This window comes from Rhea pennata, chromosome 24 (genome assembly GCF_028389875.1).
Source record: "Rhea pennata isolate bPtePen1 chromosome 24, bPtePen1.pri, whole genome shotgun sequence".
Lineage (NCBI taxonomy): Eukaryota > Metazoa > Chordata > Aves > Rheiformes > Rheidae > Rhea > Rhea pennata.
Genome location: NC_084686.1, coordinates 5,757,877 through 5,779,784, shown reverse-complemented (window position 1 = coordinate 5,779,784; position 21,908 = coordinate 5,757,877). Strand labels below are relative to the sequence as shown.

The following is a 21,908-nucleotide window of genomic DNA, read 5'->3' as shown; positions in this document are numbered from 1 at the left end:
GGTCTGTACAGCGTGACGAGCGGCGAGAGAAGAGGACACTTGGAGTCACTGCCGATTGCATCGCGTGTCATGTGTCCGACGGAGAGGAGTCGTCTCCTGCGGGGCCGGGCAAGGCGGGCGGCAGCGGACGCGGAGCCGCGTCCCTGGAGCGCGCGGGCTGCCGTGCCGGTCCGGGCGGCCCCCTCCCAGAAGTCCGCAGGGTCGGCGGCCGGCGGGGCGGCCGGCGGCGCGGGGGGCCGAGTCCGCGGCGGAGGGGAGGCGCGGCATCGCCTCCGAGGCCCCTCCGCTTTCTTATCAAAAGTTGAGCAGGAGGCGAGCGAGGAGGGCTCCCCAGAGCCAGAGGCAGGCCGCTGCCCGGGACGCCGCGTTGCCGCCGTCGTGCACTGCTCCGGGCCCTGCGAGGAGGAGAGAAGAAGGTGAAGAGCAGGCAGGGGAGAAGGGAACGGGCCGAGGTGAGCAGGGGCGTCTGGCGAGATCCCCGTCCCTTTCTCCCCGCTGGGGCAGGTGCGGGAGGGCCATGGCTGCGAGGCCGGGACAGGCTGCTTGGGGCCTGCCGGAGAGGGCTCGGGAGGGGATTCTTGCAGATCCCCCCGGAGAATCGCACCAGAGGGGCTTCCCGGGAAGCGCCGTTGTAAGGTTTCGGTGAGCCTGGAGGCCGAGTCTGCCGGGGAGCGGACAGCTTTGGGCAGCGGGCGAGGGAGTCGCTGCCGGGGGGTCCGGGGAGTGTGGGACAGCTGCGAGTGTCCCGAGGGCGAGCGAGGAAGGTCGAGAGCGGCGCGTTTGCCCTGAGCATTGCGGTGTGCCACGTACCGGGGGAGCGCGGCAGGGGCAGGGTCCAGGGCCGCCTGGGGAAGGCTTTGCGGTGCGGGCCGTGGCGGAGGACAGGGGCCGGGTGGGAAGAGGAGGATGGCCTGGGTTTGGAAGCCAGAGGGGTGGGGAATGGCATCCCGGAGCATGGGGCTGGCTCGGGGGCACAGGGGAGGGTGAGCGAGGTAGCAGAGCGGTGGTGGCGGTGTGGGCTGTGTGCAGCTGCAGAAAGGCCTGGAGCGTGGGGCGTTCGGGGCGGGAGGTGACAGATAGGTGCACGGCTGGGGGAGAGGAGCTGAGCACGTAGCGGGGGGAGGCTGGCCGGGTCGGAGCAGCAGGTGTCGGAGCCAGGTGTGCTCCCTCCGTGCGTGTCCCACTAGTGTCAGTGCTGCCTCGGGCAGCCAGCATTTTGGGTGAGGCCAGGCAAGCCTAGGGCGCGCAGAGCTCGTGGCCGGCGAGGGTCCCGTTGCTCCCGGGGTCGGCACATGTTCGCCGGGTACTGTGTAGAGGCCGGGTGCGCATGGCCTCCTGCAGGGAGGCATTGCCCTTAGGGAGCGAAAGCGGGGCAGGGCCACGTCCGTAGTGGTCGCGCGCTGCGGGGAGACTGGTTTGTGCTCTCTAGGTTCATCAAGCTCGCCACGCTTCGGACAAGTGTTGCGGTGCGGGTTCTTTGCTGGGGGGGTGGTTGTTGCCGGTCAGGGGCACGTGGTTCGGAGCACAGCGGCAGCGGTGGGGCAAGCGATGCTAGGAGGGAGGGAAAGGGTGTGGAAGGACCGTCCGCAGGGCCTCCGAGCCGTCCGTGCAGGGTGGAACGGGGCTGGGTGGAGCGGGGCTGGGGCCGCGGGAGCCGGTGGCGGGCAGAGAGGCTCGCACATCTGGGCTGCCAGCAGAGGCAGGGCGCTTTGCACCGGGGCCGGGTGAGGCTCGGCATCAGGCGGCGCGTTGTATCGTTCTTAGGCTTTTCTGGCCGGAGGAGGTCTCTCCCGTGAGCCGATGAGGCCGGGAGCTCCTGTCTGCGGGTGCAAGGTGGATGGTGCTCCCGCACGGGAGGACGGAGGCTCCGCAGGCACAGAGGAGAGCTCCCGCTCTGGGCGAGCGGAGACTGGAGCGGGCCGAGCGGGCAGGGAGCGGCGGTAATGGCAGGAGGGCAGGGGAGCCATCCCCGTCCGGAAGGTGCGGGACTCAGTGTGGCATCGCTGTCGTGGAGTCGTGGGCACGTGAGAAATGGGAGGCGGCTGGAGGAAGACGGCTCCGCGGCAAGGAGCGATCCGTGCACGTACTTCGCACTTGTATTGCACCCTGCACCTGGAGGTCAGGTAAGGTGTGTGTGGTAGGGGGGGTAGGTGAGGGTGGGTTTTTTCCCCCTTATGGGTAAAGATGCGTTTTAGGATGGTTGGGGCAGGGGGAGGGCATGCAACAGCGGAGGGACGGGTAGTCTCATCTCAGAAAGGGAAGGGAGAGCAGAAGACTTTTCTGGTGTTGCTGGATCACAGGGCCTCAAGCCCGGCTCGTCGTGGGAGAGGGCAGGGGCGCGTTTCAGAAGAGTCGCGGCGTGCAGTAACGCCCGTCCACTCATCTTTGGCACTGGGGAGATGTCACGCGGCAGGAGCTGCGGCATCTCGCCAGAGTCGGGACGGGCCGGCAATGATGCACCTCGGCGTGCCCGAGAAACCCCGCTGTTCACAGGAGGCACGGCCAGAGGGCAAGGCGGCCAGGACAAGAGCGGCGCTACGGAGCCGGGCCAGCTCGGAGAGCAGCGGTTTGGATGTGCGCATGAAGAGCTTCGCTGTCGGAAGCCGAGCGGGTAGGTGGCCCCGTCGTGCTCGGAGGGACGCGAGAAGCGCGCCGCGGGATTCCCTGTGGGTGTCCCGGCAAGGAGCTGGTACGCGACGGCTGGAGCGGAGCCCGCCCAGCAGGAGGAGAAGCTGAGGGGGTCGGTGTGGAGAGGAGGAGAGGCTGTGGCGGTTCTTGTCAATGATGTGCCCAAGGGCAGGACGTGGCGAGCGCGGTCGGAGCGTGCTGAAGCGCTGAGGGTTTTCCCACGAGCTCCGAGGAGGCCACCTGGAGAGGGTCTGGCGTGCTCGATAAGGGAGGGATTCGGGGGCAGGAAAGCAGGGGGAGCGCAGGGCAGCAGTGCAGAGGAGGAGAAGCGGGGAGTGTCACAGTGCAGCTGGAGGAGGAGCCGCGCTCCAAGAGGGATGGGTTGGGATGGCATGTAGAGGGTGGCAGGGGGTGGTATGAGGGTGGAGGAGCTCGGAGGGGAATGGGAAAAGAAGGTGGGTGCAGAGTCTTGCAGTGGACTTGAGCCATAAGGGAGCGGTGGCCTGCACGTGGCGTGCTGCATCAGCAGAGCTGTCCTTGGTGTTCTGCGAGGGCAGATGACGTGCGTTGCATTATGGCCTCAGGCCCGGGGGCGAGGCGACGAGGGACCGAGGCAGGGCTGTGGGGAGCCCGGGTGTTTTGGGGGAGCTGTGCAGGAGGTGGCAGAGGTGGGTGGGTGGGTGGTGGCACAGTACGTAGTCCAGGCAGTGCTGCGCACCCTCCGAAAGGGTAGCATTTGCCTTGCAGGGCCTGGGTGCAACCGGGTTAGTGGTGCAATGCAGAAGTTAGTTAGGCTGGTTAGTTAGTAAGGTACTTTGTAAGGGAGTGTGAAGTACCTAAGAGCAGTGTTCGCTCCGGGTGAGTGGTGTCTGAGTGAGAGCCTGTGCATTTTTGCTGTAAGCAAGGGGGCAGAGAGCACGGCAAGTGAGAGAAGATTGCGTGGTGGGAGCGGAGGGCCGAGCAGGCTGCCAGGGAGAATAAGAGCAGCCGCACACCAGGATTGAAGTGTGGGCTTCACCGGGGAGGTCAGATAGGAAGAGCTGCGGGGGGGGGGGGGGGGGAAGAGCAGAGGAGAGAACATCACGTGGGGACTGTCGGGGGGTGGCAGTGGCCAAGGGGGAGGAAGGGCTCTAGGGGATTGGGTGGGTTTGGAGGTGGCAAAGAAGGTGCTTTGTCGGGGGGGGGGCTTTAGCAGGAGGCTTGAGGCAGATCCCGCATGCGCATATGCTTTTCTTTTCTTTTCTTTTCTTTTCTTTTCTTTTCTTTTCTTTTCTTTTCTTTTCTTTTCTTTTCTTTTCTTTTCTTTTCTTTTCTTGTCCTAGGTGTCTGCACATGTCCTGTGGAGGTGGGCTGCACAGCACCGAGCGGGACATCTGGACCCACGGGAGATGCAGGGTCTCCCACAAAGGCCACTTCAGTGGGCGTGCAGAAAAGCGTCGTGCTGAGTTCGGCGCAGGTGTCCGAGAGCATCGCAGTGGGGCCTTGTACAAATGGCGAGAGTTTTGCTGGGGCATGTGGGAGTTAGCAGGTGGTGGTGATGGTGATGAGTTCTGGAGGACCATGTCAGTATTTGTGTGGGCAGTCCATCACCAGGAAGAAGAGGAGGAGGAGGAGGAGGCCTGGTCCAGAGACACGTTGTCCGGCGTTTGGGTGGGCTTGGAGTGGGACGTGTGACAGTGTGCAGTTTGATGATAATAAATGCTTTTTGTCCAGTGAGATCATATCATCTGGAGCTCCTTTGTGTCACAGGTACCCAGGGGCTGTCTGTTGGAGGGGAGGGGGGGAGGAGGAGGAGGAGGAGGAATTGAGCAGGGGCTGGCAGGTGTTCTGGAGTACGTTGGGCTGAGAGGAGGAGTGAGGTGTAGGAGGGCTGCTGGACTTACTTACTTACTTTGTTGTGTGGTTCAAGGCCTGTGCAGCATGGGACAAGGTGCTACAGTTGGTCAGTCAGTCAGTAAGCGGGTGGCGAAGGGAGGCAAGTCGCTGCCTGTGGGTGTTTCTTAGGGACGGCTGAGGCAGAGGGGCAGGGCGGGTTTGTCGGTAGGCTCTTGCTGGGGAGCACACTGTGCAAGGGGCGTAGAAAGTGTCAGAGCGAGCAGGGCGTTTCTTAGGTGGGGCGTGTGCGTGTGTTAGCGTAGTCGGGGAGATGGCCGAGCGATGCGGTGCCATCCCAGAGGCAGAGCGAGCTGTTCATTCGTTAGAGGAGCAGCGGTTGAGCAAAGGGCCCAGAGCGAGCGAGGTCTTCGTTCTGCAGAGGCCAGTGCTTGGTGCAGGGCTCTAAGCCATCAGTCAATAAGGAACTTTTACTTAGGTAAAGTAGAGGAGCCCTTGCCAGGGAGCACACCGGGACGGGAGCAGAAGGTGTCAGAGCAGGGTGGGTGTTTCTTAGGTGGGACAGGCATGTCAGTGTAGTTGGGAGAATGGCTGAGTGACGCGGTGCTGTCAGTCAGGGAGGTGGAGCTGTTAGTTAGTTAGCTAGAGGAGGGGTAGGAGACCCACACGGGGGGGGGGGGAGGGGGGGAATAGGGGCAGCTGAGCAAAGGGCCCAGAGCGGGCGAGTTCTTTACTCTGGAGAGGCTGGCAGTCACTCAGCCCAGGGCCAGTGCTTGGCGTAGGGCCCTAAGGAACTTACTTGGTAAGAACTTAGTGGGTAAGGTAGAGGAGCTCCTGCCGGGGAGCACACCGGGATGGGAGCAGAAGGGGTCAGAGCAGGGTGGGTGTTTCTGAGGTGGGTGCAGGTGTGCCAGTGTAGCTGGGGAGATGGCCGAGCGATGCAGTGCTATCAGGGAGGCAGAGCTGTTTGTTAATTAGAGGAGGGGGGGGAGACCGGGACCAAGTGGGAGGGCAATTGAGCAAAGGGCTCAGCAGTCACCCAGCCCCAGGAGTGGGCGCCGGGGGGCCAATGGGGCCCAGGGAAGAGCAGGTCGCTCTTGCCCCAGGGACCCCTCTCCCATAAGCCATCAGGGCCAGGAGTGACCGTGGCACTTTGTGGAAGCACCCAGCAGGAGAGGGCCCTTCCTGGGGCAGAGCTCCAGCAGCTCCTCTGAGGTAAGAGGGAGCAACCCTCTCCAGCCAAGAGGGCTACCCAGCCTCCTGGAGGGGAGAAACCCGTCCAGGTCTTGGCAAGCTTCTTGACCAGGGAGACTGGGTGAGCATGAGGAGCTCCTCTCACCTAGCCTCCCTGATAGGAGTCCTGCAAGGGGAGGACTCTGGCTGAGAGCCCCCCTTGCAGGACTCCTATCAGGGAGACCGGGTGAGCTCCTCTCATTCACCTGGCCCCCGTGATAGGAGTCCTGCAAGGGAGCTCTCAGCCAGAGTCCTCCCCTTGCAGGATTCCTGCAATGCAGAGGTCCCTCTGAGGCACCCCTGAGGTCTGCAAGGCTATGGGGCATGGAAGGAGCCCCCCACCATACCCTCACAGCCCTTTGGGAACTTGCAGGAGGGCTGCAAGACAAAGAAGGACACGAGCATTGCTCTTAGGCTTGCAGCCATCATGGGAGACTCCCAGAGGGCTGTGAGGTTATGGGGGATGTGAGCATTAGCCTCAGAGTCCTCCCAGCAGCCCTGATGATACCTCCCAGAGTAAAGGGGCTGCACACATCACCCTTGGCTGCAGAAACCTCCAGAGTGCTCCCAGACATCCCCAGAACTAAGAGACACCTACAACTACTTTCCTCATCCTGCAAACGGGGGGCACACTACAGCCTGCCACCAGAGGCTTCCAAAGCCGCAAGACACCCTCACACACAGTTCCCCCTCCCCGCCCAGGTCACCTGAGAGCTGCAGACCTGAGGGGTATGCCAGCATCCCACTTAGTCCCACCAACTCCCTCAGCTCTCAACTGCCTCCCCTGACTAGGCTGGTCCTGCCGAGATAAACGCTCGCCTGCCCCTGGCCACACAAGGTCCCAGAATTTCCCACGAGGCCCAAGATTGAGGAGGAGGAGGTCTCAGTCTCCATCTCCACCCCCCTTGCCCAGCCACGACGGCACTATGAGCCCTCAGCCTCCAGTGCTGCATAATCGGTCTCCTCTCCTCTGCCAAAGGGCCGGGGACTGCCCCGTCCCCACCTCAGCACCGGGCCTCCCCAACAACACCTCTACCGATCCAAGAGTGCCCCCAGACCCCCTCAACTCAACACACACGTATTGGCATGCAGCACTCACTCATGCATACCTCCTTGCTAATGCTGGCCACCATCCCCAACACTCTACCACCATGCTCAAAGTCCATCTCCTCCCTGCTCCTGACAGGCAGAGCCCAGATGATATCTGACCCAGCACACGGGCCACCCTGCTGAGACTCACAGACACAAAACCCCCCAAGTGCCGCCCACCTACCCGCTCGCTCCTATCGCCGCACGCCGAGTTGGCCCGTGTAACCAGACTGCCCATGCAGGTCCTCACCATGTGGTGCCCTCCACACTGCTGCATGCTAAATCTCCCCTGCTGACTCCCTCCATCCCCAGGCTCGTGCCCCTGCAACCCCAATCCTCAGCCATCATCTCCCCACTTCACCCACAAATGACATTGCCTCCCCCCCAAAAAAACTCCCTCACTGGCAGGGCAACTGCCCCACCCCTCACTCCCCAACAACACATGCTCTTCAGCACCTACACAGGACACTCACTCACTCTCCCCTCTGCCCAATGCCCTGCAGACCTCCTCCTGCCCCTTCCCCCACCACACAGGCACCCACACCTCCCACCCAAAGGCTCAGCACTATACTGCCTTCAGCCTCCCCCCCCCTCAAGTCCACTCCCCCAACTCCCCGCTGGGCCATGGGCCAGCATCATCTTTCCACACCCCCTCCACCTTCCGCTCCCGCCGGCCCTCCCGGGTGCCTCCAAACAGATCGCCCACTCTCTCCAACCACATCTCCCCCATTGACACCCCCCCACCATGGTGCAAGCCACCAGCGAGCGGACAGACAAACAGCCGCACAGCACCAGGAATGTGCTCCAGGAGCCAGCATCTGGCCCGTGCCCCAAGCGCCACTGCTGCGCACACCAGGCTCCCTACCGATCATGGCAAGCTGTGTGCTCCCGCCCCAGCAAAGCCACGGTCATGGCATCAACCATGCTATCAGCCCCATGCCCCCAACTCCAGCTGTCACACAACTGCACTGCCGCAGCAGCACCGCCGGGGACAGAGCCCGACGATCGCAACCTCTGCTCGTCCTCCCTCGCTCCTTACCCCCCCCCCGCTCCACACCCCCCCAATCCTGAGCCAGCCTGCTGCAGGACACGTCTTAGCAGCCCTGCGCCCACCTCTCGTGCACCCACGTCAGGAACCCGCCGACGCCACGCTCCTGCAGCAAGCCCCACGCTGACAGCAGGGCCCCCGACACCAGCACTACCCCCTCCTACCTCCAACAAGCACGCTGCGCCGGCCCCGCCAGCCTGCCCACCATCACGTGTCAGGCCTCGCCACAGTCAAAGCACGGCCACGAGTCCCGTTCCCAGCGTACCACCCCATGACACCTAGGAAGCCCCTTTAGCACAAAGCTACCCCCTCCGCAGGACCCATCTGCTTAGGCACACGGCACCACGCCGCACGCGCCAGCTCGCCTGCCTAAAGGGCCTCGGCCGGGCGCTCCGCCTGTCGCTGCTCCCGGCCCGTGGCGCAGCTCTCGCGCCGAGCCTCTCTGGGAGCCGCCAGTCCGTGCCCTCAAAGGCGGAGGGCCACCCAGAAAGCCAACCGCCACCGCTACCACCACCGCCACCAATACCACCACCAACAACGCCAAGGTCCATCCGGTCACCGCAGCCCTGCAAACCGAAAGGGTTGCCGGCACGGCCCCTTCAGCCGGCCTCCTCGAAGCGACATGGTCCGAATCTGAGCTCCTCAGATCCCTCCAGGTGATATGTCCCCCATGGACCTCTTCACAGCCAGCTCCGCCTCAGGGACTGAGCAGCCACCGCCAAAAAGAAGATTGTCCCCTTGGTTCTGCCGCCACCGCCATCATCACGCCGCCACGTCGGAAAGGGTCACGCGCCTCGCCTGCTCGGGCACCCACACGCGCTGCCGCTGCCGTCTTGCTCATGGCGCGCTAGGGCACCTACCGTACAAGATGATGCTGGCATTGGTGTTGCCCAGCTTGTTCGTGGCCACACACGTGTAGTTGCCGTAGTCCTTCTCAGACACATTGAAGAAGGTCAGCGTCGACATGCGCCCTTTGTTCTCGATTCGCACCCCGTCCAGGCCGTTCGCTAATCTGCCCCCCGCCAGGAGAGAAAACCCTCAGAAGGGTCCGAAGACTCACCCGCTCCCCCGACATGACCCACCCCCCACCTGGACCCCCACTCTGGCACCCACCTCATGCACCCTGCAACAAACAGCTCCAGATTACAGCCCCCCCCCACCCCAACTCCGCCACACACACTGCTCTCTGGAACATCCTCCCACCTCCCATGGAAATAGCCCTGACCTCTCACCATGGCCCTGATGCCCAAGCATGATGGCACTGTTGGCTGCCCCGAGCGGTGCTACCCTTCCATGACCATCCTCCCACACCCTCTCCAGAGCTCATTGTTGGACCTCCCGAATGCCCCGGGCACCCCGCTCCAAGGACTCGCACGTGGCCAGTGGCCCCGCTGGCGCACCTCACCTGGTGTCCTCCTTGAACCACTGAAAGTCCGCCACGGGCACGGCCGAGGCTTCACACTGCAGGATGCCCTTCTGGCCCACCGAGGCGCCCGTGTTCTTGGCGTTGGAGATGAACGGCGGGTCTGCGGAGCCCCTCGACCCCATCAGGACCCGAGGCAGTCCTGAAGGTCCCGCGCCCCTTGGGGTACCACCCAGAGCCCCAGTCCCACCTAACAAACACTGCCATGGCAAGCCCGGCACGACACGGACCCGGCCCTGCTTCGAGTGCCCGTCCACACAGCTCCTATGCACGGCATACCCCACTCCGCTCTCCCTAAAGGAGGAGCCCACCTGCCACCAGCACCTAGTGCGAGCGAGCTGGGCCTGCGCGCTGGGATCCCCGCTTGAATGCTCCTGCTCCCAGTCCTTCGCCTGCCCCCCCCCCCAGTTGGCATCCCATGGGATGCACATGGGCAGGTGCCACAGGCTCCCCCCCCACCCCTGAGCCAGCACACGCTGTCGCCTTCCGCTTACAGTTCACGGTGACTTTCACTTTCCGCACATCGGGGACGGCCACGTCGTTGACGGCGCTGCACTCGTACTCCCCGGACTGCTCCCGCGTGATGCCCGTGATCTCCAGGTACTCGTCCTCGCTGACGAAGCCGGGCCCTGCAACACACGAACAGCGTGACACCCCACGCTGAGACATCCCGACAGGCGTGCCTCGGCTCGGTGCCCGCAGCCCCGCCGTCCCCACCTCCCGAAGTCACCTTCTCCACGCACCTTTTGCGGTCCAGCCGCCAGCATCTGAGCTGCCCAAACCGCACTAAAACCCTCACCGCTGCATGCACGCCTTCTGTTTACACAGCTGCATATATATCTATATGTGCACACAGTTATACATGCATATATATGGATATGTACCTCCTCACGTACAGGCGCTTTGGACGCCACCCACACTTAGGACCAGCTCTCTGCAGCGCTACAGTAACGACCCCTCGGGCTCGAGGGCTCTCCCGCCCTGCCGTGGCACCCCGGGAAGCCCGCTGCGGGCTCCCTGATGACAAACACTCATCGAAAGAACATGGGCCCTCGCGAGAGCAGCTGCCAGCATCGGGTGGAAAGTGGGATGCCACCTGCGAGCCCGTCTTCCCCTTCCTCAGAACCACGCGTGCATGTCCCGGGCCTCGCGCCCGAGCACTGCTCCCTTCCCGGTCCCTGCGGAGCGCTCTGTGCCCAGCACTTCCATCATCACGCCACACGCGCCCGGGGCCCTGGGCCCGCGGGCTGCTGACGGGCGCTAACCGCACGCACCTCTACACGGCCACGGGCAGAACCCTCCTGCACTCCCTTTCCCAGGTTCCCCCGCCAGGTCCCCCACCTCCGGGCGACTGCAGCATTGCGAGAGGAACCCTAGAGCCTCCCTGCACAGCACCGAGCAGAAACACCTGGGCCGAGAGCAGGGGCTCTGTCCTCTCCACCATCCCTTCTGCCACCGCTCCCCCGGCCCAGGGACGTGGGCACCAGGAGACTTTGGAGGCCACCACGAAACCTCCCTTGAGGTCTGCCTGGGGATGGGACACTCCTATCACACGTGGCAACATGCAAGCTATGCTTGACAAGACCCTCGGTGTCCCTCTCACCTCTGGAGCCGGGGCGGGGGGGCAGGGGGGCAGCAGAGTGGCGAGCAAAGCTCCCCCGGGACGCTTTCCCCATGGGGAAAGCACGCCGAGGATGCCGGGCTACACCCAAAACCTGAGCCAAGCCTCTCCGCCACCGCGCTCTTACCTTTGCCGGAGAGATGCCGCCAGGTCACGGTGGGCTCCGGCCTCCCGAAGGCCAGGCACATGAGGGTCACGCTGCTGCCTTCGTTCACCGTGATGTCTGACGAGATGTTGACGATCTGGGGAGGAACTGCAACAAAATGCAGAGAGAGAGAGAGAGAGAGAGAGAGAGAGAGCCGCTGAGCTCACCAGTGGAGCGCCTGGAGCTGCTTCCCGGGGATCACGGTGTTCTGCTGATGCCATGGCCCGGCCAAAAATGGCTTAGCCCAGTGCAGGACGCCCTTGGGGACCTGGTGCAAACACCCCTGGCCCGTTTCTCCCCAGCAGTGAGGCCCACGTGCTGCTCCCCAAGCAGCTGGGCAAAACAGAGCTGCTCCGATGTGCACGCCTTCCAAGGCCCCTCAGCTGGTGGAAACCTCCCTCCACCCCGCCCCGGGCTCCCGGATAGAGCCCGAGGGGCTCTCCCTCCCAGAGCCGCTCGCGCTACACTCCTGATATCCAACAAGCCACGGTTTGAGCAGAGTCGTGCAGAAGGCTCCTGTGGCGCCCCGTGAACAAAACTGGTCCCAGCAAACAGCACGTGGGGCTGCTGATGCCAGGAGTGGGGTGCTCCTGCCCCAACCTGAGGAATGCACCCAAAGGGTGCCCACGGTCCAGCACGCAACCGTGGCGTGGCCTGGGCGAGCCCTGGGCGCGGGGGCCACGGGTGGCCAGCGTCACTGCCAGCCCGACCCGAGCACAGAGTGCTGGGCAACACGGTCAAACTAGCTTTGCTCGTGCAAGACCACGAGCAGCCTGTGTGTGAGCTCCCCACGTGTCCGAGCATCTTGCGGGGGGGGAGGAGAGAGATGCAATCTCTCTGCAAGGTACAAGGATGCTCCTCCGAGGCCTCGGGCGGACTGTGCACCCGCCACCCAGCGCAGGGCTTGCAACAGCCCTGGGGTGCACGGTGCGGCACGGCACGGGGGGAGGGGGGTCTCCGCTGCCCTGCCCTAGGCTGAAAACCAAAACATGATTCAATAAAAGTCCCCCAAATCGCTGATAAAACCGTGATAACCGAGTCTCATTACGGCCAAAGACAAGTCTCATATTTTAGCATTTTTATTAAAGCTTTTTAAATTACTGAGTGTCTGGCATATTCAATACCGGCCTAAGTGATTTATAGTCGTCTAGCCCCAGATACTCCATCTAATAAATAACTTGGCAATCTCTGAACCCATAAATATCCACGGCCCCGGCAAAAAGCAATTAAAGCCCGTTAAAAAAGGCCACTTCCCGGCACTGCGGGCCGCGGGGCCGTCGCACGCTTCCCTGGGAACTTTTCACAGCGCTCGCATCCCGAGGAAGGAAAAAAGCGACTGTGAAATAGCGTGTGCCTGATGGAGCAGCGCCGCCGGATGGGACGCCGCACCAGCCCTCCCCGTCCCTCCCGATGCTTTTGGCGCAATTTCAGGCAACGCCGAGCGGCCGCCTCCAGGCACCCCGCACCAAAGCAACGCGGAGGAATCTCTTCTGGCATGACCCTTGCCTCTCTCACGTTTGGAGGGGGGGAGCCCTGCCCGCACCCTACGTCCCACGCTGCAGATAATATTTTGTATTTAGGACGCTAGTTCATCCCTAATTACAGACCATAAGAAACGATTGCCAGCTCGACACGTTCACATTCAGAAAGCTCGAGGAAGCGGCGAGAATAGGACCGCCGGTCCAGCAGGAAGATACATGGCGATTACCTGCTCTCCTTTCCACCGCGTTCGCGTTCCCGCTCGGACAAAATACGCTTTGGAACAGCTCATCAGACCCTCATCGGAGCAGGAGCGGCTATTATGGACGCACTTCATAACACGCCTGAAAATGCAACATTTAAGGAAAAAGGGCCCCGCGCCCCGCCGGCGTCAGAGGCGAAGAGGGCTGTTACGGAAGCGGCTTGCGCGGGGCCTGCCCGAGCGCACCGGGAGGTCGGCGCCGCAGCAGAAGAGCCGCCGTCGGGCCCGGTGGGCTGCCAAACCCGAACTGCCCCTATGAATAGTCTCGGTTTCCATTTGGGAGACCAGTGCTCAAACCTAACGGGACGCAGAACAAATCCCGAGGCAGCGAGCAGCGGCGCGGGCTTTCCTGGCCTTAGCCGAGCGGCAAGCAGCCTTCGGAGGATTTCATCGACATGGCGTAATATTAATCACGGAGAACTTAATGCGTAATGTTTGGCAGGCCAAAACCTACATTTGTGCTGTAATTCCTGGTTTGTTCCAAAAGCCGACGAGAGAAATTGAATGTGAAAGCGATGCCGCTAAATTCAATAACAATAAGCCCGTGATGCATCTCCGCGCGTTTCAGCTGCAGACCCAAAACGCCGGATGTTCCCGTTAATTCTTTACATTAGAGCGGGGCGGAAGCGGCAGGCGCGGCTCCGGCCCCGAGCCGGGGGCTGCGCGCATCTCCGGGCGGCCGCCCCCGGAGAGGAGCCCGCGGGGAGAGCCCCGGCCCTCTTCCACTAAATGCGAACGCTCTTATTTATTCCTCAGTATTTATGGACCTCTCATCTCCTCCCGTTGCTATTCACATATCTCCCTCTCATTAATGCCAGATGGGCGAGGACGGACGGTTTATCTGCTTCGGCAAGACGGATGCGCCTGGATGGGTTCCCAGGCGCTCTCTGGCTCGGCCCGCCCCCGGCACGGGCCGCTCCTGCGCGTCGCCTCTACGCGTGCGGGAGGAAACCTCCCGGCCGGCTCCAGTCCCCGAGCACCCCGCGGGCAGCCGAGTGCTTTGCAGCGCCACTCATGAGCCCTGCTGCCCCCCTCATCCTCTCTGCCAAGCAGCTCGGGATGCAAGAGGGCAACTCCGCTCACGGCATGCCCCCCGCCGGCGTCGGGTCCTGCCGCCCGGGAAAACGGGCCGGTTTCGTGCCGCAAGCCCGGCTGTGCCCCGGCCCTGCTCACGAACGAGCCCGACCCCCCGCCACTTCGTCCCGGGCCGCCCGGGCAAGGAGGAGGGCACGAAGCGTGCCGCGGTGCAGCCCCGGACCCCCGTCCGGCACGCGGGGGGAACACGAGGTTTTAATAGAGCGTCGCTCGTTGACAGTGAAGATTATCTCCTTTGATAAAATCAATTTTGATGACAGCACAATCTGAGGGACTCGTCGGAGCTGATTTTGCTGAAATAATAGATTAAGTACATCTGACAGCTAGAGTTTGGTCAACGGAGCGATTTCTGTCAAACTTCTCCGCCTGGCCACGGGCCGGTGCAGCGCCCTCCCGCACGCTCTAAAAGCGCTTCGTCTCGGCGAAGCCCGTCGTTTCCCTGCCGCCCGGCCCAGCGGCTGCCTCCCGCCAGGAGAGCACACGTTGGGGCAAATAACCGCAACCCGCGCGTCTCGGCGACGGAGACGAGGGCTGCCAGCCCGGCTAATATCCGTCCCCCCGGCGCCGCCGGCTCTTCCCCGGCCCGTCTCGCCTGCTGAAAACGCACCGAACGCAGCTCCGCGCGCAGGGCCAGGAGGCAACGCCGTCGGGCCACGAGACCGTCTCCCGCCCGGTGCAGTGCCGAGGGCGCCAGGGAAGACCCCCTCTTCCCGCTGAAAGCTCAGCAAGCGCGCCGCACACCCGTTCCCTCCAGGGTCTCCAGCGAAGACGGCGAGCGCAATAAAACCCCACATCGCGGTGTTGCACCTACTGCGTAACCACCTGTCAGTAAATTCAGGAACAATTAGGAAGCCAAAGTGCTTTCCAGGGAGCGATTTGCATGCGCTCTGAAACGTTCTTTCTGCTCAGAAATATAATGGGGAAAAACTTCCCCACGTCTCCCCCCCCCCCCCAACACCCACCTTAATTTTGCTTCCGGCAGTAATTAATCCGCTCGTGCGGTCCCTTTGCTCTTTAAGCTCACGGCCCGGCAGCGAGCCCAGAGCCGCTCCCGCTGCTGCCGTCCTGCCCTCGTCCTCGCGTCCTGATTTCAGGTCGGCGCTCGGCGCCAGCCGACGTAAGGGCGGTTGGCTCTCCCCTCGCCCCCTACACGAGGAGACCCTCTCCGACGCCCAGGGCTGCCCACGCACGCCGCCCTGTCTCCGATTCCCCAGGATTCGGCGCTTCCTCCTAAGCCTTCGGCGCCTGTCCTGACCGACGGTTTTACCCGTCGTCTTCCGCAGACGGGTGCACACGCACAAAGCAGCTTTCGAGCTCGAGCGGCAACCCTCGCACAGGGAAACCGCAGGTCTCGACGCCCGTAACTCCGCTTAAAAAGAGATGCAAAGCGTACGGCTTCTACACGCCTTTGATTCTCAAGCTGCTTTCATGCTTTGGTGCCTCGCAATTTCCTCAGGCCGGAGGAAAACTCCAGCTCAGCTGCTCGGAAATTCACAGCTCCACGCGCCATCTCAGCACTCGTTCACAGCTCCCCCCACGGCCGGTTCGGCGCACGCGGGCACGGGCCGCGCGCCGCTTAGACAACCGCCGAGCCGAGCGCCCACCCCGGGGGAGGAGGGAGCTCTTCTGGAGCGAGTAGCCACGCGGTACAACCCAGCCTCGTGCAGCTGCCACTCGGGCCGCGCCGCAACGCCAACGGGCGACACGAGTCGCGCCGCGCCGCGCCGGCGTGTTCCCGTAGCTCCGGTGTGTGGCCGTGCCGAGGGCCCCGTCCTGCTTGGCACGTGCATCTCTGCCCGCAGACAACCCCAGAACCACCTACGGGCCTTCGCTCCGCTTCTAGATGCTTTCTCTCATCCTTCCTTCGGCCACGGGAACGCCCTGCAGCTTCGCAAAGCTCTCTCGGACAGGCACCCAGCCATCAAAGCGTCCTTCTCCCCACCTTCACTGGAGAGGTGTGTGCCCCCCTTCTCGCAACACCTCAGTCAGCAAGCGCAATCGTCAACAGCAGCTGCTTTGGGGGAAGCACGTCACTGCTCGAGTGCCACTGCTCGAGTGCCACATCACTGCTCGAGTGCTCGAGTTTCCTCCAGGGAAACGGGGCCCCACTATTCTCCTCGTGGCTATACAGGAAGGGGCCGCAGTTGTGGACCTGCTATGGACCACCACGGACTCGAGGCCACGCAGTGAGGAGGAGGTCTCCTGTGGAGACAGCACCCAGATGCCTGAGTCAGCGTGACCCTCTCCCTCAAGGGACGAGGTCCTTGCAAAAATTCTGCATTAACCTGTATCCTCCTGCTTCTGCCCGAGCTGCAGCACTGCTGGGCAGGGCTCGTCGAGCCTCACCGACGACTCAGGCCGGCCTGGACGCCCGCTGCGTTGCCGTTCAGCATTTTGGAAGGACCTGAGGCTACTGAATACTTCTGAAGGTGACACTGCTGGCTGTCCCGCCCGGCTGCCCCAGCTCCTGGCCAAGAGGAGCACAGGCAGCGCTGCCCCTTGCGCTCTCCCCAGGGTGAGCCCGTTTCCAACCCGCGGGCGAGCGACACGCAAGAGCCCGCACTCGAGGACACCCGTGGCGGTGCGGTGCCCAGGGCACCCGTTGGTGCAGGTCAGAAGGGAGATGCTGATGTCTTTGCAGGAGTGCCGCTACCAGCCGGCTGCAGGGGACCCATCGTCACATGGGAGCTCTTGGCGAGCCCCTCTTCATCCACAAAGTGGGCTGTTGCTGCCTTGGTGGAGGGGCCTGTTTCCTTCCTTTCCTTGGAGCTGGCAAGACCTTCCTCCTCTTCGTGCCCTCACTCCTTCATGATTCTTTTATTTTTTCCTTGGCTGCCATCTCCTCTTTTGATGCTCGGCGCTTTCTGGCGTGCACGCGCTTCATTCTTCCTTCTCTTTACCATCCAAGGTCTCCGGGCTTTTCTTCACGTCTTTTTTTCCCTTCAGTTCCTTTATTCTTCATTCATTGTTATTCCTTCACGGATTTTCTCGGGCCTCTCCTGGGCTTTGAATTCCAAGTGCTATTGTGCCTCCTGTGTTTTGTCACTCTCTCTCCATTTCCCATTCTCAGGTTCTTCAGCGAGTGACAGCGGGCGAGTCGCTACTGTTGTCACTGCTTTTGTGCCTTGTCTTCTTCTTGCACGGGTTACAGGTCTTCACCGCTTGGAGCTAGCGGTTTCTTGTCCTCCACGGAAAACTGGCTTTTGACACTGCACAATAGTCCAAGGACACCAGCTGTCCCCTCCGGCTGCCCTGCTGCTACTCTCCAAAACCATGCCCTCTCTTCAAGGAGCTGCCAGCCCCGCTCGGGTGGCGGGGGATCTTCCTGCTGCGGCCCGTCATACGCCGCCGGCCCGCTCCGAACACGACCCCCGTGAGCCGCGGCCTCCTCGGTTTGCGGTTGAATGGCCGTGGGGTCGGCCCGCGGGACTAGCAGATCCCGGCAGTGCTCCTGCGGACCCGGGCGGCTGGAAAACCGTTAAACGGGATGATGCGCGGCCGCTTCCAGGAGGACTACCTCGCACCTTTCACCCGTGCGGACGGGGAGTCGGCGTCAGCCCAGCCGCCCTGGGCGAAAGCAGAGCGGCAGCGACACAACACGCGGAGCGCTCGCCTGACCCCCCGCACGCGGGCAGCCTGCCGCAACACCTCATACGGCAGCGGACAAATCCCCTCGGGTTGCTGTGCACCATACCAGGCGGCGGCAGGTCTCTAGGGAGAAGCCTCTGCCACCCGTCCTGCTGACAGCATCAGCGTCAACCTCCCACGTCTGCAAGCGAGCTTACGGCTATGCACTGCCCAGCGGGCACCGCTCTGTGCTGGCTGTGACCAAGCCCACCGTTTCTAGCACCACGCTTTCCAGGAGAGCGGTCTCTGATTGCATCCACAGGCTCGATGTATGTAAACAGGCGTAAATCCTGACGAGAATTAATCAAAGCCCTTGGGCAAGCCTTCAGGGCCATCCTTGAGGGCAGAACAGCTCAGTGCCTTTACAGATGATGCCTCCCTGCTCCCAAGACCTCCTATTCACCCTAGGCCGGAGCTTAGAGCTCAGCCCTGATCCCTAATGCACAACCAAGCCCCACATGCCCCGTCCCCCGCTGCTGCCTCCTTGGGGGAAGAGACAGCATCACTCCCCAAGCTGCTGCTGGAATGCTGCCACCTTGCACACATCCACCAGCATGGTTGAGCATCTGCTCCCTGACCTACAGCCTCTAAAATCTCATCGGTTCCCAAGACGCCCATCGAGGAGGCTCCTACGACTCAACGCATGGCAGGGACCTGCACGCGGCCCCAGGATCCTAGGGACTTCGGCACAGGCTTTCCCCTCTGATGCTTTCTAACGGTGCCTGTGCTCATTGCTTTATCCCTTGGGAATGCTTGCGTTTGGGTTTTTCCCCTCTTGGGGCATCCAGCATCCAGAAAAATAAGCCATTTTGCAGCTGGTTGGACTCCTTCCTGTCTCCACTCCACCTGCACCAATACCCCAGGAGAAGGACATCTGAAACCTGAGTTTAAATGTCACAGACATCATGTGTTATAGACCGCAGCTCCTGCTGCAAAGACTTTTTCTGGCCCAAGTCTTTTTTTTCCCCCATCTCCTTTTAAAAGCCTTATGATTTCCTTTTGATTTTCCTGCACTCCATCCCCACCGTGACGAAGCCAAGCTCTGGGAGGGGTTTCTTCTTAAAATAACCGCTTGGCTTTTCCCTGCCGGTATGATTAACCTCTCACAAGGAGGATCAGCCAGAGCCAGTACTCGGCACAGAGTCATCGCCACCGTGCTCCACCAGACACAGAGGTGGGGTGCCGGAGAAGGGGTGCTCGGATACGGGACGCCTCCAAACCTCACCAGCCCATTGAAGGCCTCACATGATGAGTGGTGGGAACACCAAGGGGCGAGAAGTGCCACGAGGGAGTCTCGTCCGCCCGCAGCCACCGGACCTCACCCACCTCTGCCGGCACAGGCTACTCGCCGCTCCCCCGGCACAGTGCTTGCCCACTGGCCAGTGAGGCTGAGGTCAACGGGAGCACCCCGAAGGCTGCACGCGGGGGCTTCCACGAGGGTCTCGGCCTACTTCCAGAAGCCGGCTCCACCAGCAGCCAAAGGAACTCAAACCCCAGCTGCACCCCAAAGCGGCCTGAAGGTCCCCGACTGTACCAAGCACTGAGAAGCATCTTGGTGCTGTGAACCGTCCTCCACCGCAGTCCCGGTCCCATCTGCTGGAGCCATGCTCCACGGGGTTTTATCGCACGTCATCTCTTTTCCTCATAAGCCTCTTTTCCTGAGGCAGACTGAAAAAGCCCTCAGCCCTCTGCTCGCTCTAAGGATCTTGAACACAAACCTCGCAAGCATGGGTGAGAGGCTGTGGGGAGCCAGTGCTCTCGGTACTGCCTGTGCTACGAGCAGGAACGCAGGGATCTTTTTCTCCGGTACATTAAATGCAAACTCCAAAATCAAGGCAGAAATATCCTGTGGCTCCCAAAACGGCCTGGGTAGGGGAGGCTGCGGCTGTGTGTTGCTGCCTGCAAAGGGCTACAGTCTACTGTGCTTTTTCTTCCCAACGCTTCCGCCCCGCAGAGTACTGCACGCCGGCGAAAGGGACCCCAGCTCTCCTCTGCGGACTCGGGCATCCCAGAACAGGGAGAGCGGGGCTGGGCACGGGGCGGATCTGGGGGTGGGAGGGCTTCCCCAAGGGCCTGAGCACCCTCGCCCGCACACCTCTCTCCAGAGCGCCGCGGTTCCTGCCGGCGCTCACCACGAGCTCTTGGCGCGCCAAAGGCTTTGCTTTCCGCTAATTGCTCCAAAAGAGAAATTACAGCTCGTTCGGTGTCATTAGTCCCAGGAGAGTCGCTCTGCCACTTGGACCCTCTCCCGCTCACCTCTACTGGGCTTCTGAGCTCTGCCCTGGCTTTGCCTCTGCAGGGAGGAGGGACATGCAAGACCTGCGCCGACAGCGTTCGCCTTTAAGGCTGTTTATGATAAGAAGAGGATTAGGCGGCTCACATTCGATGTATATAAAATCACATCCCAGGTGTCTCTGCACTTAACGGCTCTCTCGGCAACACACCGGCACGCCAAAACGCAGGCGTCCCTGCCTGAAAGCACCCGTCCTACAGTGACAGGGGAGCTGCTGCTGCAAAAAAAAAAAAAAAAAAAAAAAAAAAAAGGGAGGAAAAAAAAAAAAAAGGAAGACAAAAAGGTCCTCTGGCTTCCTGCCATCCACGCTCTTACAAGCCGTTGTTAACTGCTGTAATGAACCAATCCGAGCGACATATTAATAACGACACGGAGAGGCACATTTACTGTTGATTGTGAGTCACCGGCAGATTTATCGCAGGGTTGCTAGGAGGGAAGGTCTGGCCCCGCAGTAGCGCAATTAAAACCAAATTGAATACAGGGATGAAGAATCCATAATCTATCCGGGCAACTTTTAGTTGTGCAAAATGCAAATATAAATTAATCGACCTGAACACGGTTGCTAGCCAGTCATCGATGCCTGCTCAGTGGCCAACCGGTGCATGGAAGGACTGCCGGCAGGACGCGCACAGTGACGGCCCGCCGTCGTCTCGGCACGCTTCCACCGGCACAGCCGGCTCCTCGGGGAAGACGCTCCCTCGTAGCCCTTATTTCACAGCACCAGAGCTCAGACTCAGCGAGGGGCTGGCTCCCAGCCCTGCACATCGCGCAACAGCCCAAAGCAAGTGGGGCCGGTCTCACGTCACTTGCCACCGCTGTTGGTAGGGCAGCAAGGTGGCATCTAAGGGTGGACGTTCTTGGCAGGACAAAGTTAGGTGACTCCTGTGGCTTGGCCTCAGGGCATAAAAAGAATGAGACAGGGACACTTCTCAGCAGGATACAACTGACCCGCATCCTCATCACTGTGCATCCCGAATTTCACTCAAACCTCCCGTCAGCTAAGGCGATGCAACATGCCTGAGCAACGAGTTCAGTGCTACAGGAGATTTATTCTGCAGACATACCACCCTCTGTCCCTCACCCTGACCACGGCTGCTTTAGAAAGCATCTAAAAGCCGGTACACATGACGGAACAGTTTTCAACACGGCTTGGTGGCCTTCGGTTTGGCCTCGCCCATGCCAGCAGACACATCGCTGGCGTGGCCTCCCACCAGCCACCTGGACACCGGCAGGTCACACACCAACACTGAAGATGACAGGAAGACCTGGTCACCTGTACAAGGAAGGGCTAATTCACCACTTACAGGAATGAGCAGAATGCCCTCACAAGCAATTAAAGGCTGCTTGCTCATGCCGGGGGAAAAGTTATTCCGGCACACGTAGGGAAGCGCTGCTACAAGGCGATTAATCTGGACACCGACTGTCCCTCGCCTTCCCCAGCCGGATGCCGGCTCTGGAGGAGATGTCTGCATTGCAGCCTACGCTGCCTTCAACCCTTGGCGCGCCTCGCCGCTGCGACACATCCTCACCCCTGCGCTTGGCACGAGCGTTTCTGCGGAACAGAAAGGATTTTTGGCCTTGCTTTAATGAGATAAGATAATCGCACGGGGATTTTAGGAGGCAAGATATCGGGTGTTACGTGCAGAAGATTTATTACGAGCTGGCGCACAAAAAGGGGGAGAGAAGAGGAGGAGATGTAATCTCGCTCGCTCTCATGCAAACACGCTCACTCCAGGCACACGCGCCCTCGCAGCAAACCGAAAAGCCTTCGCTTTCCGGACGCAGCCTGCCCTACAACCGCGCGTGGCGCCCGCTCCCCCTTCCTGCGCAGCGGCGCCCGGCCGGTCCCCAGCGCTAGTCCCACCGACCCCTGCGGAGGGGCGGCCACCGGAGTAACCGGGCCTGCAGTCCCCAAAGCCCCGGGGCAAACGCCGCGCCGCCGGGAGATGGGGAAAGCGGGTCAGCGCGCCCTCCGCGCAGGGGAACGGCGGCGAGGGGCTCCCGTACGCCCGGCGGGGCGCCTCTCCTCGGCCGCAGCCTGCCGCAGCGGGACGTCCCCGGAGGGAGGCATGCCTCCGCGCGTGTCAAGCCGCGGCAGGGAAACCTCCTTTCCTAAAAGCATCCTCCCGTGC

The 21,908-nt window shown here is 61.8% G+C and overlaps 1 protein-coding gene and 1 long non-coding RNA gene across 3 annotated transcripts in view; one reads left to right on the top strand and one right to left on the bottom strand.

The window, feature by feature from the left end:
* Positions 1–294: 294 nt before the first annotated feature.
* The window catches only part of LOC134150505 (opioid-binding protein/cell adhesion molecule homolog), a 338,482-nt gene continuing 316,868 nt past the window's right edge, over positions 295–21,908 (bottom strand). For both annotated transcript variants that reach the window (XM_062594486.1, XM_062594485.1), the window contains 5 exons: positions 11,003–11,128; positions 9,749–9,883; positions 9,237–9,357; positions 8,692–8,843; positions 295–395 (listed from right to left, as the gene is read on the bottom strand). In XM_062594486.1, the coding sequence (XP_062450470.1) occupies positions 295–395; positions 8,692–8,843; positions 9,237–9,357; positions 9,749–9,883; positions 11,003–11,128 (635 nt within the window). The remainder of the gene's footprint in view (positions 396–8,691; positions 8,844–9,236; positions 9,358–9,748; positions 9,884–11,002; positions 11,129–21,908) is intronic.
* Positions 353–2,551, top strand: LOC134150506 (uncharacterized). Its single transcript, XR_009960666.1, has 3 exons — positions 353–452; positions 1,765–2,123; positions 2,494–2,551. It is a non-coding gene; the product is annotated as an uncharacterized LOC134150506 (long non-coding RNA).